General features: G+C 45.5%; 1 protein-coding gene across 10 annotated transcripts in view; it reads right to left on the bottom strand.

Moving 5' to 3' along the window:
- The window catches only part of LOC135553024 (Friend leukemia integration 1 transcription factor-like), a 46,572-nt gene that overhangs the window by 23,453 nt on the left and 4,359 nt on the right, over positions 1–18,760 (bottom strand). For 2 of the 10 annotated variants that reach the window (XM_064985068.1, XM_064985069.1), the window contains exons 3-6: positions 11,905–12,116; positions 11,427–11,584; positions 10,474–10,677; positions 3,314–3,382 (exon numbers count right to left, since the gene is read on the bottom strand). In XM_064985068.1, the coding sequence (XP_064841140.1) occupies positions 3,314–3,382; positions 10,474–10,677; positions 11,427–11,584; positions 11,905–12,116 (643 nt within the window). The other 8 variants (XM_064985071.1, XM_064985065.1, XM_064985066.1 and 5 more) reach the window with 8 other exon arrangements.

Here is an 18,760-nt window from a genome sequence, read left to right as displayed (position 1 = left end):
TTCCCCTGTCCAAAACATTCACCTGTTAATAACTGTGTCTCTGCCTGGTGCTGCCAGGACCTGGGTGTCGGGGCAGCTGCTGCCTGGTATTATTCCCCTGTCCAAACATTCACCTGTTAATAACTGTGTCTCTGCCTGGTGCTGCCAGGACCTGGGTGTCGGGGCAGCTGCTGCCTGGTATTATTCCCCTGTCCAAACATTCACCTGTTAATAACTGTGTCTCTGCCTGGTGCTGCCAGGACCTGGGTGTCGGGGCAGCTGCTGCCTGGTATTATTCCCCTGTACAAACATTCACCTGTTAATAACTGTGTCTCTGCCTGGTGCTGCCAGGACCTGGGTGTCGGGGCAGCTGCTGCCTGGTATTATTCCCCTGTCCAAAACATTCACCTGTTAATAACTGTGTCTCTGCCTGGTGCTGCCAGGACCTGGGTGTCGGGGCAGCTGCTGCCTGGTATTATTCCCCTGTCCAAACATTCACCTGTTAATAACTGTGTCTCTGCCTGGTGCTGCCAGGACCTGGGTGTCGGGGCAGCTGCTGCCTGGTATTATTCCCCTGTCCAAACATTCACCTGTTAATAACTGTGTCTCTGCCTGGTGCTGCCAGGACCTGGGTGTCGGGGCAGCTGCTGCCTGGTATTATTCCCCTGTCCAAACATTCACCTGTTAATAACTGTGTCTCTGCCTGGTGCTGCCAGGACCTGGGTGTCGGGGCAGCTGCTGCCTGGTATTATTCCCCTGTCCAAACATTCACCTGTTAATAACGGTGTCTCTGCCTGGTGCTGCCAGGACCTGGGTGTCGGGGCAGCTGCTGCCTGGTATTATTCCCCTGTACAAACATTCACCTGTTAATAACGGTGTCTCTGCCTGGTGCTGCCAGGACCTGGGTGTCGGGGCAGCTGCTGCCTGGTATTATTCCCCTGTACAAACATTCACCTGTTAATAACTGTGTCTCTGCCTGGTGCTGCCAGGACCTGGGTGTCGGGGCAGCTGCTGCCTGGTATTATTCCCCTGTCCAAACATTCACCTGTTAATAACTGTGTCTCTGCCTGGTGCTGCCAGGACCTGGGTGTCGGGGCAGCTGCTGCCTGGTATTATTCCCCTGTACAAACATTCACCTGTTAATAACTGTGTCTCTGCCTGGTGCTGCCAGGACCTGGGTGTCGGGGCAGCTGCTGCCTGGTATTATTCCCCTGTACAAACATTCACCTGTTAATAACTGTGTCTCTGCCTGGTGCTGCCAGGACCTGGGTGTCGGGGCAGCTGCTGCCTGGTATTATTCCCCTGTCCAAACATTCACCTGTTAATAACTGTGTCTCTGCCTGGTGCTGCCAGGACCTGGGTGTCGGGGCAGCTGCTGCCTGGTATTATTCCCCTGTCCAAACATTCACCTGTTAATAACGGTGTCTCTGCCTGGTGCTGCCAGGACCTGGGTGTCGGGGCAGCTGCTGCCTGGTATTATTCCCCTGTCCAAACATTCACCTGTTAATAACTGTGTCTCTGCCTGGTGCTGCCAGGACCTGGGTGTCGGGGCAGCTGCTGCCTGGTATTATTCCCCTGTCCAAACATTCACCTGTTAATAACTGTGTCTCTGCCTGGTGCTGCCAGGACCTGGGTGTCGGGGCAGCTGCTGCCTGGTATTATTCCCCTGTCCAAACATTCACCTGTTAATAACTGTGTCTCTGCCTGGTGCTGCCAGGACCTGGGTGTCGGGGCAGCTGCTGCCTGGTATTATTCCCCTGTCCAAACATTCACCTGTTAATAACTGTGTCTCTGCCTGGTGCTGCCAGGACCTGGGTGTCGGGGCAGCTGCTGCCTGGTATTATTCCCCTGTCCAAACATTCACCTGTTAATAACTGTGTCTCTGCCTGGTGCTGCCAGGACCTGGGTGTCGGGGCAGCTGCTGCCTGGTATTATTCCCCTGTCCAAACATTCACCTGTTAATAACGGTGTCTCTGCCTGGTGCTGCCAGGACCTGGGTGTCGGGGCAGCTGCTGCCTGGTATTATTCCCCTGTCCAAACATTCACCTGTTAATAACGGTGTCTCTGCCTGGTGCTGCCAGGACCTGGGTGTCGGGGCAGCTGCTGCCTGGTATTATTCCCCTGTCCAAACATTCACCTGTTAATAACTGTGTCTCTGCCTGGTGCTGCCAGGACCTGGGTGTCGGGGCAGCTGCTGCCTGGTATTATTCCCCTGTCCAAACATTCACCTGTTAATAACGGTGTCTCTGCCTGGTGCTGCCAGGACCTGGGTGTCGGGGCAGCTGCTGCCTGGTATTATTCCCCTGTCCAAAACATTCACCTGTTAATAACTGTGTCTCTGCCTGGTGCTGCCAGGACCTGGGTGTCGGGGCAGCTGCTGCCTGGTATTATTCCCCTGTACAAACATTCACCTGTTAATAACTGTGTCTCTGCCTGGTGCTGCCAGGACCTGGGTGTCGGGGCAGCTGCTGCCTGGTATTATTCCCCTGTACAAACATTCACCTGTTAATAACTGTGTCTCTGCCTGGTGCTGCCAGGACCTGGGTGTCGGGGCAGCTGCTGCCTGGTATTATTCCCCTGTCCAAACATTCACCTGTTAATAACTGTGTCTCTGCCTGGTGCTGCCAGGACCTGGGTGTCGGGGCAGCTGCTGCCTGGTATTATTCCCCTGTCCAAACATTCACCTGTTAATAACTGTGTCTCTGCCTGGTGCTGCCAGGACCTGGGTGTCGGGGCAGCTGCTGCCTGGTATTATTCCCCTGTACAAACATTCACCTGTTAATAACTGTGTCTCTGCCTGGTGCTGCCAGGACCTGGGTGTCGGGGCAGCTGCTGCCTGGTATTATTCCCCTGTACAAACATTCACCTGTTAATAACTGTGTCTCTGCCTGGTGCTGCCAGGACCTGGGTGTCGGGGCAGCTGCTGCCTGGTATTATTCCCCTGTACAAACATTCACCTGTTAATAACTGTGTCTCTGCCTGGTGCTGCCAGGACCTGGGTGTCGGGGCAGCTGCTGCCTGGTATTATTCCCCTGTACAAACATTCACCTGTTAATAACTGTGTCTCTGCCTGGTGCTGCCAGGACCTGGGTGTCGGGGCAGCTGCTGCCTCTGTGGTAGCAGACAGAGGGGCGTGCCGCAGCTCTATTGTTTTGGCTAAATGAGAACACTCTTTCTGTCCTCTCTCTCATTCTCTCTCTCACTCTCTCTCAACATATACCTGACTCTCTTCAATACAGGAAACATAGTCCCTTATAAAAAAACCTCTGAAATAGAAAACAGTTGCCCATATTTAATGTTAGCAGTAAGGTTTTGGAAGATAATGCTGTCCTACCTTCTTTGGCAGCCAGGCTTGGAGACTGATCCATGTGAGATGGAGTGTTGTAGGATAATGATGAGCTACCTGCAACATGCCAGATAGGCACAACATCAGAGGTGTAGGATTTTAAAGTTCACAGTTATCTGTGCATAGGGCATGATTAATACAAAATACTGGCTAATAGGTTATACAGTATAGTATACTAATTCAAGTATTAATTTTAATGATTCATTATTAAATATTATTATTATTATTGAATTATTCATTATGCACACGAGTGTACACGACATTAGGAACACATGCTCTATCCATGACATAGACTGACCAGGTGAAAGTTATGATCCCTTATCGATGTCACCTGTTAAATCCACTTCAATCAATGTATGAAGGGGAGGAGACAGGTTAAAGGATGATTTTTAAGCCTTGAGACATTTTAGACATGGATTGTGTATGTGTGCCATTCAGAGGGTGAATCGGCAAGACAAAATATTTAAGTGCCTTTGAACAGGGTATAGTAGTAGTTTCCAGGCGCACCGGTTAGAGTGTGTCAAGAACGTCAATGCTGCTGGGTTTTTCATGCTCAACAGTTTCCAAGAAGGGTATATCAAGAATGGTCCACCACCCAATGATATCAAGCTAACTTTACACATGTGGGAAGCATTGGATTCAACTCAATATTAGGAATGTGTTCCTAATGTTTTGTACACTCAGTGTACAACGGTCAGCTGTGAGTAGTAACACTGAGGGTGGCAGTAAGAAGATCATTGATTTCTGTAAGTAGATCTCAATTTCCTTTCATTTGAGATGCCTCTTAAAATGATACTTAAAAATTGCCCATGGTACATTGTAAACAATTAATCCATTCTACCCAATAAAGAATCGACCCAGCAATATTTTAATATGTAATCCTTTAAACTCGGAACGCTGTGCTGAGTCAACAATTCCACCACAAACCCCCTGACTATCAAAGTCCAGAAACCAAGACTACAGTATGTATAATAGCATGATTGCTCTTCATTTCACCTTATAGAGCAGAACTGTGCTCCGCATTCCTCTGCTGACACAAGCAGCACCAAAACGCTCTCTTAATTTTAGCTGCCCCTCGGCATTAATCAGAGAGGAAAAACAGACCAAAAATGCACTGGGAAAACACCAGTGCTGCTACTGCTATGGAGAGTGTAAGATTGAATACAAAGACTACTACTATGGGGAGTTGCTAGCTAGAAAGGAACTCTAGGACATTTTCTGAATGGGCAGGAGGAGATGGAGAGATGACTACAGTATAGGCTACAACTTGGGAAACCTTGGCTCATTCTGGAGGGTGTAGGGGAATGAGAGGGCCCACAGCAAGGCAGATCTGGGGGCTGTTTTTAGGGGGGCTGGTGGAGGGAGGCGGGGGAGGGGGACTCTACACACAAATTCTAACCCCAAACCCCATTCTCGCTCCACCCCAGCCGACCCCACCCCAAGGCTCTGGTCCTGATTTGGACCTGTGGCCGCTGAACAGGGGAAGCATTGTGTGAGATAGGGTCCCTACACAGCAATCAAACGCAGCTCCCCATACAAACATTATTCCACACTCTCAGTGTAAGCGCATGGGGCAGGCACGGCACCGACTCTTCCTCAGGGAGAGTAAGAGAAGTAGAGAGAGAGAGGGAGAGAGAGAGAGAGAGAGAAAGGGGGGTAGGGTAAACCCCTCCCCTACTGCGTTCCACATGGGGGCCGCCCCAGAGAAAACAGATCCAAAAGAGAACACTGGGACCGCGAATATAAGGAAGGAAGAGAGAGAGAGAGAGAGAGAGAGAGAGAGAGAGAGAGAGAGAGAGAGAGAGAGAGAGAGAGAAATGGGGAACGCCAACACTGACACTTTAGGCGAGGGAGGCTTGGCTATACCGCCTATTTATTTGGGCGCGCTCTTCACCCTCGAAAAACAAACACTTCCCAGTAATCTGACTGCACATTGGGATGACTGGGTCCTGTGTGGCTCAGTCGGTAGAGCATGGCGCTTGCAATGCCAAGCGTCGTGGGTTCGATTCCCGCTGGGGCCACCCATATGTAAAAGTAGTGGCCCCAGCCGATTTGTAAGTCGCTTTGGACAAAAGCGTCTGCTAAATGGGATATATTATTATATTTTTATATTATGACTGGCTAATGTTCAGCCTCCTTCAACCAAGCAACATCTGCCCAGAGTCTGTTCCTCTATTACAAAATAACTTCAATAGCATTGTTTAATTTTCTTTTCAATGAATGATGACTCTTTAAAATGCCCCCTGCCCTTCAACCATAATATTGACAGACAACCTTGTGAGATGGTTAGACGTCATTGGCCTTTACTGAGTCCTGGCTTGTTGTTGATCCTACCAAGCTAAAATCTATACTACCCCCTCAAACATGTAAATACCATTTTCTCCATCAACAAACTGAGGGGCACCCACGTGGGTGTTGAGACTAGTGCCCCTTAAAAGGAGGGCTAGGAGACCCCATTCACTATACTACATTAGCCCAGTTCCCTGTCCAATCCAAACCAACCAGGGGTACTGTGTAATGGTACCTAACAGCTAACAACAGAGGCAGGCAGACAGGCCTCTGAGCCCCTACACTGGAGTGCTAATCTGCCAATAGAAAGAACTAATGCAGGGAGACCTCCATAAAAACCTAAAGAGAGAGAAAGAGAGAGAGAGAATGGCTGCAAAGGAGAGCACTCAAAACCACCTTTTCCTCTTCAGCCCAGATGTTTATGGTCTGCATAAACTATTGAGGGCTTGAGAATTTCCCCACTCTGCACCAGCAGCAGCAGTAGGGTCAGGAGCAGAGGCAGTCCGGGAGGCTGTAGGCTGGATCAGGAGTAGTGACAGCCCAGGAGGCTGGAGGCTGGATCAGGAGCAGAGGCAGCCTGGGAGGCTGGAGGCTGGATCAGGAGCAGAGGCAGCCCGGGAGGCTGGAGGCTGGATCAGGAGCAGAGGCAGCCCAGGAGGCTGGATGCTGGATCAGGAGCAGAGGCAGCCTGGGAGGCTGGAGGCTGGATCAGGAGCAGAGGCAGCCCGGGAGGCTGGAGGCTGGATCAGGAGCAGAGGCAGCCTGGGAGGCTGGATCAGGAGCAGAGGCAGCCTGGAGGCTGGATCAGGAGCAGAGGCAGCCTGGGAGGCTGGAGGCTGGATCAGGAGCAGAGGCAGCCTGGGAGGCTGGATCAGGAGCAGAGGCAGCCTGGGAGGCTGGAGGCTGGATCAGGAGCAGAGGCAGCCTGGGAGGCTGGAGGCTGGATCAGGAGCAGAAGCAGCCTGGGAGGCTGGGAACCCAGACTTATCACTTTCTCCACTCCCTCCTGTAAATCCATCCAGCCACAGTCAGCCACACAGAGCAGACCAGACCAGAGCAGGGACAGCTGGGAAAGAAAGCAATGCAGCTATTCTCCTATGGCATTCAATCAAAGCCACTTCAGGCCATTTCCACACACTTCAATAAAAACTCCCACTCTTTCTTTCTCTCTTTTTCTCTCTCTCCCCCCTTTCTCCTGTCTCTGTGTCTGAGGATACAGTCTCTCCTTGATGGAGGTTTCACTGTTCTGTGATTGGTTTGTTCCAGCACACGTGGTATCAAACCGACCTACATGGGTGCAATAAAGCAAACAGTCCTCAGTCCCACCCTGACAGACTAATTCGAACAAATTCTCAAATTGCGCCCCAAATTGAAAGCACATTGCAGAAAAGGCGGCCATCACGTATAAAAATCTGGATAAGTGACCAACTATGGGGCCAAAATAATGCACTGCAACCACCCTTATTACTGTTCGCAGCTGGAGACAGAGATTCAGATATGTGCAGAATGTCTTGCTGGCATGTGCATTTATTATATTACTCCCTGTGTATGACTAAGAGTAATCAGACAGGTGTGTGATGTTACTGTTAGCTTATAGCCGCAGGGAGGGGAAATGTCCATGCCCTTCTCTGGCCTACAGTGAACAAGCTTAATGACATTGAAGAATGTTAATAGGAGTTTTAATAAACCGACCCCAAAGCAACACACATGGTGTACACAGATGTGTATGAAATGATTCCAGCTCATCGAGGACGGACCGTCGTCGGGTTGGGAAGAGAGTGGAGGGGGGAGGATGGGAGAGGGTAAGGCATCAGACTGCCTGTAATCACTAAAAACTTCCAGGGCCTGCCTCTCCCTCTTCTTTTCCCTCTCCTTCTATATGTGTGTCTGAGTCTGAACCGAGAGCTCGGCTCTGCTCCAGCTCTCCTCGTGAGTGAAGCCAGTGGTCTACATTCTGGATGGGCTAGCTCCTTGTCTGTGATTGTGTTTGTTTGTGTTTTAGGGGGGGGAAGAGATCGGCTTCCGTTTCCAGGATAAACCCTGGAAGCTCTCTACCCTCATCCAACGTCATGCCTTTACTAACACAGTTCCTCCCACCTCAACCCGAGCCCCCCTCCCAATATATGCCCTATTGCTGCTCATTTCTCAAAAGGCCTGCCACTGGTCAGCCAGGCACGGGACGAGGAGAGAGCATTTGTCTCATGGCTTGGGAAGGGGTCCAAAGCAATTTCAATGGCCGAGCGGAGGATTCCGAAACATCTCTTCTGTTTCCAAAACACACAGCAACTAAATCAAATGAATTGTGGTGGGGGGAGAAGACGCAGTGCAGCACGCCTAAGCAAGGCTAAGTCCCGCAGCAACCGTTCCTAATGAAAACTGCTCTGCAGAGAGGGCCCGGTGGTGGTCAGTCAGACACACAGAGCCTCCAGTCCATGCTGCATTGTAACACAATGGGGCTGTTATACTCACGGCAGCCATCCCAATTCCCTGGACCCATACGCCACACACAGCACAGAGAAAACTGTTGACACCCACCGAATAAAGTTCCCATTACATCACAGCAAGACCCATCACAATTTTTAAGAGAAATGTTAAACCATTAGTTAACCATTTGGGGCTCCACCCAAATGGTGGAGTTTTGCAGCTGTAGCTGCTATTCTTGCAGTACAGTGCAAACAGCAGAGGATCATCATACATACAGTAGAGGGTGAGATATATTTACTGGTTTACTGAAATAACTGATGTTATGGATGGCCTCCAACATTATGGCTTATTATGTTTTTTGATGGCCATTCACCAACTCCATACAATGCAGTGGATGTCTATAAAACCTGAACTATACAGCACAGCACAGAATGGTACACAGTCCCGATGATCGGTACGCTATGCCAGATGCTGCCTGTCCTCCTGATATCTTGCGTATAGATGGCATTTGCATTATGGTGCAGAGAAACCTTGTTTCTTTACAGCCGTGTCTCGCTGCCAAAACATGCGAGGCCGTAATGTACAAAAGGCCTTCCAATTAATCAGCAAAGCTGCCTCCATTGTATATTACAGATGCACTTCCTGTGCTCTGCTGAACACAGACCTCACTCGCTCGCGTGATTCCTGAGGCAATGCACACATGGGCTTCATCTTACTGTGGCATATGTGGAATAAGGCACTCCTAAGTGGAGGGAGAACGGGTTACAGTCCAGAGATGATGGTTATCTACAGGGAAAAAACTCTTAAGTCCTCATGGCTGTAATGGCTATATGTGCCAAGGCCTGCAGGGCGACCATTTTGGAGAAATGGGGTCCATTTTTCCAGTAAGGCTGTATCATTGTCTGGCGAATGTAAAACGATGACTATGATGACAAAACACAGTGAGTCATGTTATTCCCCTTGGTTTGGCATTCTTACCCTCAGTTGACATCCAAAAACAGGGGCAATGGGCTGAGAAACAGACTGAAATGTCTGTGCTATTTAAGCCTCCTCTACTCTTTATGAAAAAACAATCCAGGCAAAATACCAATGTAAAACATTACAAACGGGTAAACCGCGTTTTCTGGCATTCTCACATACCCGGGTGAACGAGACTTGATGTACAGTATGTCAATGTGAGACTGCAGTAAAAACTGTCTAATGGAAGAGACAGAGAACTTCTGTTTTGGTCAATTTATCACTGTTTGTTACGACATTGAGAACAAATATCACTATGAAACTACAGTTCTACACCTCTGTGATCCATCAGACATATACTGAACAAAATTATAAACACAACATGCAACTGATTTACAGTTCATATAAGAAAATCAGTTAATTTAATCTGTGGATTTCATATGACTGGGAATGCAGGTATGCATCTGTTGGTCAAAGGTAGGGGGTGTGGATCAGAAAACCAGTCAGTATCTGGTGTGACCAACATCTGCCTTATGCAGAACGACACGTCTCCTTCGCATAGAGTTGATCAGGCTTTTGATTGTGGCCTGTGGAATGTTGTCCAACTCCTAATCAATGGCTGTGTGAAGTTGCGGGATATTGGCAGGAACTGGAACACGCTGTTGTACATGTCAATGCAGAGCATCCCAAATATGCTCAATGGGTGACATATCTGGTGAGTACGCAGGCCATGGAATAACTGGGACATTTCCAGCTTTCAGAAATTGTAAACAGATTCTTGCGACATGGGGCCGCCCATTATCATGGTGAAACATGAGTTGATGGCAGAGGATGAATGGCACAACAATGGCCCTCAAGATCTCATCACAGTATCTCTGTGCAGTCAAATTGCTATTGATAAAATGTATTGTCCATAGTTTATGCCTGCCCATAGCATAATCCCACCGCCATTATTGGGCACTCTGTTGACATCAGCAAACCGCTCGCGCACACAACGCCATAGGCTGGTTGAACGTCCTGCCAAATTCTCTAAAATGACATTGGAGGCGGCTTATGGTAGAGAAATTAAAATGAAATTCTCTGGCATCAGCTCTGGTGGACATTCCTGTAGTCAGCACGCCAATTGCACGCTCCCTCAAAATGTAAGACATTTATGGCATTGTGTTGTGTGACAAAACTGCACATTTTAGAGTGGCCTTTTATTGTCCCCAGCACAAGGTGCACCTGTGTAATGATCATGCTGTTTAATCATCTTCTTGATATGCCACACCTGTCAGGTGGATGGATTATCTTGGCAAAGAAGAAGTGCTCACTAACAGGGATGTAAACAAATTTGAGCACAACATTTTGGTGAAATAAGGTTTTTGTGCGTATGGAACATTTCTGTGATCTTTTATTTTAGCTGGGACCAAAACTTTACATGTTGCATTTATATTTTCGTTCAGTATAGATCAATTCAAATGGCTGCCAGAACTTACTTTCCCTGAGATAATTGAGATGAGAGAGCAGGACTTCAGCGTTGTACATGGTGGTGAGTCGGAGGAAGTCGTCCTTGCTCATCTTACACAGTTCCTTGCCGTCTGTGTTTTGGAGCATGGCCGTGTCCATCTCCAGCAGGCCGTACTCCTTGATGGCCCACTCCAGCCACTGGCGGACATGATCCTGAGACCACAACGATGGATCTGGAGGAAGACAAGGGGACAGAGGTAATGTACTGTAAACATCACTGGACAATCTACTATTTTCACAGTGATTGAGAATGCAATTCAAGTTTTAGTGTCATACTTATTTCCAAATTAGGGCTAATGTATTCATCCGTTATTGTCACTTGTTTATTCATCTAGTTATTCATTCATCCATCTCCATTAATTTATGTGACCCATCCTTTCCCAGAATGTGTAGCCTATGTAATCATGCACCTGCATATATTCTACAGTATATCTGATGTACAATAAATCTCTTCCAAGACTGACAGAGAGAGAATGTTTCCCAAAGCATTTATCCCTCATAAATAACACTCTGTAATATGTGAATCAATTAGCTATTGTAAAGAGCTCTTTGACTGAACAGACCTCGGTTGCCTCTATGTGTTGAGTCATGCTCCCATGAGTAAGCTAAAACATGACTAACAAAAGCATCAAAGATCCTTCCCCCGTGGCCCAGCTAAATAGATCCGGGGCTAATAAAAACATTTCTATGACATCAGAAAATGAAAGCCAATTGAGAGCCTGTTTATACGCCCTCCATCTGACTATGAAGAAAAAACTACTGAGAAATAAACATTTCTCACAGCCTGGAATGGAGAGTCATACAACTTGTAGATCTAGTTTATGAACAATTAATAAAATGAGAAATAAAATGAAAACAACATGAAAAACTTGTTAATTATAAAGAAATACCATGTGGTTTGTGTCATAGAAGTCATTGTTACCTGCGGGGACGATCACTCTCCTCTCATTGGTAGTCATGTTGGGGGGCGGAGCATTCTTCTCGTCCATGTAGCTTCCGTAACTCATCTGAGATGTGTGGTTGCCCCCCACCAGCTTATTGCATTTACCCCCCACACTGCAGTCCACTGGGGACTCCCTGCTGCACAGACACACAGTGTCAATGTCAGGGAGAGACATCTTTATATTGTCTCAAAGTGTGTATTAAAGGGAGATGAAAATGTTTTGAAATATAGACAACCACAGGGCCAATGGAGTGGAGCTAGAGAGCCCAATGGAATGTAAGTGTCAATTCCTGCAAGTGGCCAAAAATGGTATCTAACTGTGCACAAGCAATTGTTATGATCAACTGTCCTTTTGAATCTAGACTAATCTAGGGAACATCAACTCTACTCAGCAGAGATTAAGACATACAGGGACCTGGGGTCTAGTGAGATGGACTTTGCATACTGCTGAACATACCTGGATCCATTGATGTGGTCATACTCTCTCTTGACATTGACTCGGACTGGCTGGTTAATCCACTCTTGCTGAGGGGGTAATGGGTGGATTTTGTGGGGCTGGACGTAGTCCTGTGTGCCAGATGCAGTCATGTCTGTCTTGGGTAGAGGGGCAGCAGCAGCGTAAGGAGGCTCGAACAGGGACTGGTCTTCACTCACCACTGACAGTGCCTCCTGTAGACCAGAAGAGGAGCAGGTTATAACGGGGCTCCTCTAGAACAACAGAGAGAACCTGTGATCTCACAACTTCAATCTCTCACTTGTTGTAGACACATTTTGTTTAGAGTAATTATGTGCAGTTATGTCTCATATCACAATCTGGCATCCTAAGTGCTTTGTGTATAAAGCAATTGGGCCTATTTAGCAACTACAGCTTCCTGTTGATGTTACCATGACTTCAAACATGACTACAATTCGGATGACTACTACACACAACAAGATCTAGTCAGAGTTTTCCTTCCACAGAGAAGGAATGGCAGCTGAAGACTCAACTGGATCAGCGATGGGATCAGTTCTACATTGACAGCTCTGCTGGAGCAATGTACGTTTATTAAATAAAACAAACGTCTTCACTGGCACACTCCTCTGTCTGTGTCCAAGTGTTCCGTCTCATGCCTGGTAACTGATGCATGGAATACATACCAGATCTATCATTGTCAGAGATGTATATGGGCTAATGGGAATACAATACTTGCTATTCACAATGATGTGACATACAATAACCTATACACAGAGCCAAAGAGATGTAGAGTGTGTATGAGATATACAGGTAAATGGCTGCCTGTATAGACTGGGGCAGCCTCTTAGCTAAATCAGTTTTAAACCCTCTGTTTACTATGAATAAGGAGCTGGTGAGGCCTGCCTTGCCTCAGCTCTGTCAATGAATCATTTTAATGAAACAAAGCATTAGCAATAGAGACAAACTGATCTAGAGTCATTTAAAGTTAAGCCATTTCAAGGATTATGCTCACGTCTGACACACATCTGATCTGATAGCATCTGATGTCACAGATTAGACAGAGGTATCTGTAATCCTGGGGGATTAAAGATATGTTCAAAGATAACAGACTCGATCAAGACAATGATGTGCCATTAGCACACAGTTCTTCCCCTGTCGAACAACAAGGTATGTACGCATCAAAACACGTCTGACTTTGCTCATGAAATAGCAAACATGGATAAAAAAAGGCTAGTAGTGCTACATTTCAATGAGTCCGAACAAGTGAAAAAGTGAAGCAGAGTTAGCCTGAAGTTGCAGTGATACATACAGTGACCAGTCTGCCGTTTACAGCCTGTGTACTCATTTCCTGAGATGTCGATCTTGGGACGGGGATTTCTATCTTCACCGCTAATCAGAAGAATACACAAATTATATTCACGTACAGTACGTTTCAGCAAACTAATGCTACAAAGTACATTCACGAACACTGACTGTATGTGTCTGTGATGTGCCAGAGGTTCCAAACTGACCAAGGTGACAGCTTTTGAGGCCATTCATTGGGAGGGCTGGAGGGATGATACTGCGAGACAGCATCAGATAACGCAGTCAGAGTTGGACAGACATGCCTGTGATTTCATCAGTCAAACCATCATACTGTAGCTGGACACTGGCAGTCTGGCAGCCATATACCCTATCAGAGTGCTTTATTCAGCAGCTGGCCAGGGCTGTGGATTATATGTTGAGAGCAGTGAGGGAATGTGCAGCTCTGCTATTATGGCTGTTGCACATTACATTTACACTGACATATCAGCCCCTGCCATGTAATCCATGATTGGCAAGTGGCATGTGCCGATCAAGATTACAGGTTTTAAAAATAGTGTGAATGTATGCACTTCCAAACAGTCTAACACACCACTCTGAGTCTATTTGGTATGTGTGTTCTGTATCAGTGTGGAACACACACACCTTCTATGGTACGGGTGGGACAGAGATACAGTTAATTGATCTACATTTGTCTCTTCTGAACATCTTGTGCCAACAACCCTTCCCATCTAGGCTATTCAAGTAGCCTACCATTTTTTTCTCAGGGAACAATAATAACTGCACTCCAAGTCTTGCTTTCTCTAAATTATTTACTGTACATATCAATCATTAAATGGTACATAGGGTGCCATTATCATCTCAAAATCGTGTAATGTTGTTCACCACCCTCATTCATAAACTAACAGATCTTTCTAAACTATTCTTGGGAAACTGACAGTGGAAGCTGCCTCGTGCCTCGGCCACCACAGATGCTTTACAGCCAAACAGCCTGCCTGCAAATGCAAATGCATCATGTCGCGTTTTGTTAAAGGGTTTGTGCGCCAGTGCCCAGTGCGCTACTTCCAGACTGCACAGGTCTATTTTGTTGTCCACAAACACTCATCAGCATCGTTGCGATTCAGGAGGCATTCCTGTCCTTTGTTTGAGGAGGAAAGGGAAACCTGTCAGGAAACCAGATTGTGTAGGACAGGAAGCTCTCATGGCTCGATAACACCCTCCCTCTCCCCCTTTTTTTATGACTAAAGTCGGAATACGGTTAGTAGTCAATCAAATATACACAGAGAGTCATAAACAGTCCTGATACATTTATAATAATGAGTCATTATTGTTGTTATAGTATTGTCATCAATACATGATAATTTAAGATAATATAATTAAACAATAATTTTACAAGGCCTACATTTTTCTATTTTGCATGTTTGAGTGTTAAACAATCACAAACCAGTCGGGTGAGAATTATTTAATATAAATTAAACATTTCTGTGCAGTCAACGCTTATACTCTTCAAAAACGTACACCTCACCCAGCCGCCACTTCAACCACACAAACCAGCTTCTTTCAACCAGCAAAGAAAACACACTGACAGACAATACGTTTACATGGCTATTATAATAGTCCAGTTCGTTGGATATCGGAGCAAAATAACTCGGCCATGTCTACAGGACAGTCGGCCATATCTACTCAAACTCAAGACACAATACCGTGGTGTGAAATGCAGGGACCTAACCATCAAACATCTGCATAGCAATGCATCTGGAATTTCAATACCGGAGGCTGCGTAGCTAACCGAAGACCGCGCTTGAATACCCGTCCCTCAAAAGTAAAATATGCACCCTCCCTGTAATTAATTACTTTTTGTGTTCAATATAAGCATAAATACCCAGGTGAGCATGTGAGCCTTTTGTTAATAGTGAATTACAAGGAGATGCGCAGTTTTCGCTTCTCAATTAACCCGTGATATTTCCAAATTACATTTTGGCCATTGAATTGACAAGGCTACTAAAAATGGCAACTGTTCTAACACTCTTTTTACAACTGAAAATATGCGTATAAAATATATGGTTTTGCGCTGGGATTGTACTTCCTTGTATATCCTGCATAATAAACGACATGAACCACCAAAACACCATCATTAACGTTTTGAACCATGAACTGCGAGAGGATCCCCGGTCACCGTGCCACCACTATTGCGCAGCCCCTCTTTGACACATCATACATTACTTGACAAAGAAACGCACGTTCATCTAACAGTACAGCCATATATCGCCTACATATTGCTTAATCCCTCCTCATCACTATATCAACTGGAGAAATATAATTGCCCTACATTTTGTTCTATAAATACATACTTTTCACTGAATAAAATAAGCACTTTGTTTAATTTCAGACGTGAGTCTACGCGCTCGCATCCAACCAAATCTTATTTTCACTTTCAGAGTTTCCTAAAGGAAAAGAAAACTTCGAGATAAAGAGGAAAATAGAATGACATCTGGTTACCGATTTCGGAGCAAAATAAAAAGCCGTTCATTGCCCAACATTGTAGGCTACTACTCACAGACATAGCAACTCATGCTAAAAGGAGGCGCAACTCCGAAAAGCAAAGCTTTCACAAACTCGTACACCCCGTCTTCCACCCTTTACCTTAATAGTTCCGTCCATTTTGCGCAATTTTCAGCGGACCCCAACAATATTCCAAACATGACACGCTCCTGAATTAATTCCAGCCCCCGATATATCTCAGAGAGAAAGAGACAGTTAACCGGATGTTTTTTTTCTCTACATTTGGGAAGGGAAGTCACCGCTTTTGAGAAGGAAGCTATGTGTGTCACTTCAAGCCCTGCCTTCATTGCAGTTCCAAAAAGCAGGATACTTGTCACAAAGAGATAATCAGGGAAAACAATTGCGTGTTCCCCCCTGTTAATATTTTTACTCGGAAACTTTGATAGAATGGTTCCCAGCGTTATGCATATGTTGCTGTAGGCTACATTTGAGCATTTTTGTTATCCAAAAGTCACAGACACTGGCGAATGAGTTTGTTTCAGCAATTCCATCAATATACATGTATTATGTTACATTTACTTTCCAATTAAAAAGTTAGAATTTTAACCGCTATAGGCTGTTATGGGATTCCATTATGTTTTATAATATCCGTATGTATTGCTTTAAAGCAATGCGTGAAACATTTTTCCACAATTATGATTTTACTGTAGCCGAAATCATTCCCAACTCTATTAACTTTTTATATTCACGTTTCCACTGCGAGATAGATATATAAAATAGCGTTTCACTTTCAAAGCAGACAGATGTTTTCCTCGAGAGTGCTGATGAAATGAACTGTAAATCAAACCAAGAGGAATACGAACTTGAACTACCTGTGGCGAGGGTTGTTGCGATCTAGGCTACTCTTTGTTATAGCCTTCCAAGCCTCTGTGAAGTTTTCCTAATAAAACCCAAGCACGCAGCGCCCCAGAGGCATAATATCAAGGTCTGCTCTACACGTGTGGGTCTGCATCAAACACAGGAGGGAATGATAATGGATTGTATATTTCCAAATATTGCTAAGGGGAACCCCGTCTCTTAATATGTTTGGAGATTAGTTAATGAGTAAATGTGTATGGTTTTCGTTAAAGTAATGATGAAGTGTACTTACTCCCATGTTATGTTATTACATTGTTATTACATTATTATAGGCTTGTAATATTATTTTGGTTGTTGTTGTTGATATTATTATTATTATTAGACCTAGGCTATAGTTGAACTACTTTCTTAAGCTACTGGACCCATGGACAAAAATCTCCAGTCCCCATCCCCAACTATTTTCCCTCTACATTTGGAAATCGTCCTTGTCATTTCAGACACAATTTCAGCGCAGATGCTAGACATGGAGCCAGCCCTGAACGTGACCAGACCAATGGGCTCTGCCTGGGGGAGCGGCCAGGCCACAGAGCGGCCAAACGGAGCCTGCGACGCTGCCACTGCCAGACTGGCCGACCTGTCTGCTCTCGACTTGGGGGTCTGTTGGGGATAGAGGCCCCCTCTACACCACCACATCTGGATCCTGCTTGGGGTCAAGGCTTCTCCTGCCTGGGGCCAATTCAGCCTCGTGTAATTAAGGGAGACACCTTGTTTAACTATTTAGTGGCCGTTACATTTTCTTATTCAAGATTCCTGTTTTGGTTTTGTATTGGAGTTAGGCCGAAAGAAAGTAGGCCGAATGAATGTCATGGTATATTCATTATAAACTGGGTGGCTCAAGGACTGAATGCTGATTGGCTGACAGCCGTGGTATATAAGACCATATATCACGGGTATGACAACACATTTACTTGTACTGCTCTAATTACGTTGGTAACCAGTTTATAATATCAATAATGCACCTAGGAGGTTTGTGGTATATGGCCAATATACCACGGCTAAAAAGGGCTATATCCAGGCATTCCGCAATACCACACCTCCTCGTGCGTTATTGCGTAATTATAGATTCCATTCATTTTAGACCCGTTTGCAATAGCAGAGGGCATTGGTATGGCTTAGCGTTTTGAAAATAATAAATGTTTATTATTTTTAATAGCCTGTTGGCTAGTAGGCCTAATAGTGAATGACTGTCATTGTATGGGCCATATAAGTAGGCCTATTTCAAATGTGCCCAATACCACGTAAAACGCAAACAAAATGTTCTGTGATTCGTTGACACCTGAGGTTACTTCAGGTATAATGTGACCAAATTCTGAAATCACTTAGCACTATTGATTGAGTTGGTCACAGAGCCTGATTGAGTTGGTCACAGAGCCACAGTAACCGAGGCAACTCGCTAACATACTAAAGACTAAGTAAGAGCAGGCTATAGCTAATAAAATTATTCACTCCATTACGCACGGAACATGCATGCTTATGCAAAGTGAGTGGTAACAAATATTTTCGGAGGCCAATAAACAGATGCAAGTTGGTTTATACAGCGAACCACAGAACATCTGACTTGATGCTGAAATCTGACAGCCAGACATTTCCTACCACCAGCCTTGGGAAGCCCTAGCACCTCCATTGGCAATACACGTGGGTTAGTTTCAGTTTATGCTCATCGTGAATTTATAGCACTTCACAACTTCACATGCTTACAAATGTTCAATAATAGCCGATATAGACCTAAAACGTCTCCATTAAGTTACCAAATGATCCAAGGATAAATTATGACGGTGATCATTATGACGGTATTATTATAGGTTTTCATTTGAATTATTAGGCAATATTATTAGCCTACTGAAAGAGGCCTATGTTTATATTATTCGTGAACAAATATGAATTAATAAAATACAAAACAAATGACATTAGGCCTAGGCCTACAGGTTGTCTGTTGTGACTTCTATAAATTAATGTATGTGACAAACGTTTTAGGCCTATTATTCTAACCACTACATAAACATAGACATGGATCGGCCACTTAAGATTGTTCATTAGACTTGAGAGTTCAGGTAAGCCCCTTCTCTTTCTCCGGCAAAAATAAAGCCCAAGTAAAAAATACTCAGAAAGAAAGCATTGACCGAACCGTTTGGTCCCT

The sequence above is a fragment of the Oncorhynchus masou genome, chromosome 13, assembly GCF_036934945.1.
Source record: "Oncorhynchus masou masou isolate Uvic2021 chromosome 13, UVic_Omas_1.1, whole genome shotgun sequence".
NCBI lineage: Eukaryota > Metazoa > Chordata > Actinopteri > Salmoniformes > Salmonidae > Oncorhynchus > Oncorhynchus masou.
This window is presented reverse-complemented; position numbering and strand designations above follow the sequence as displayed.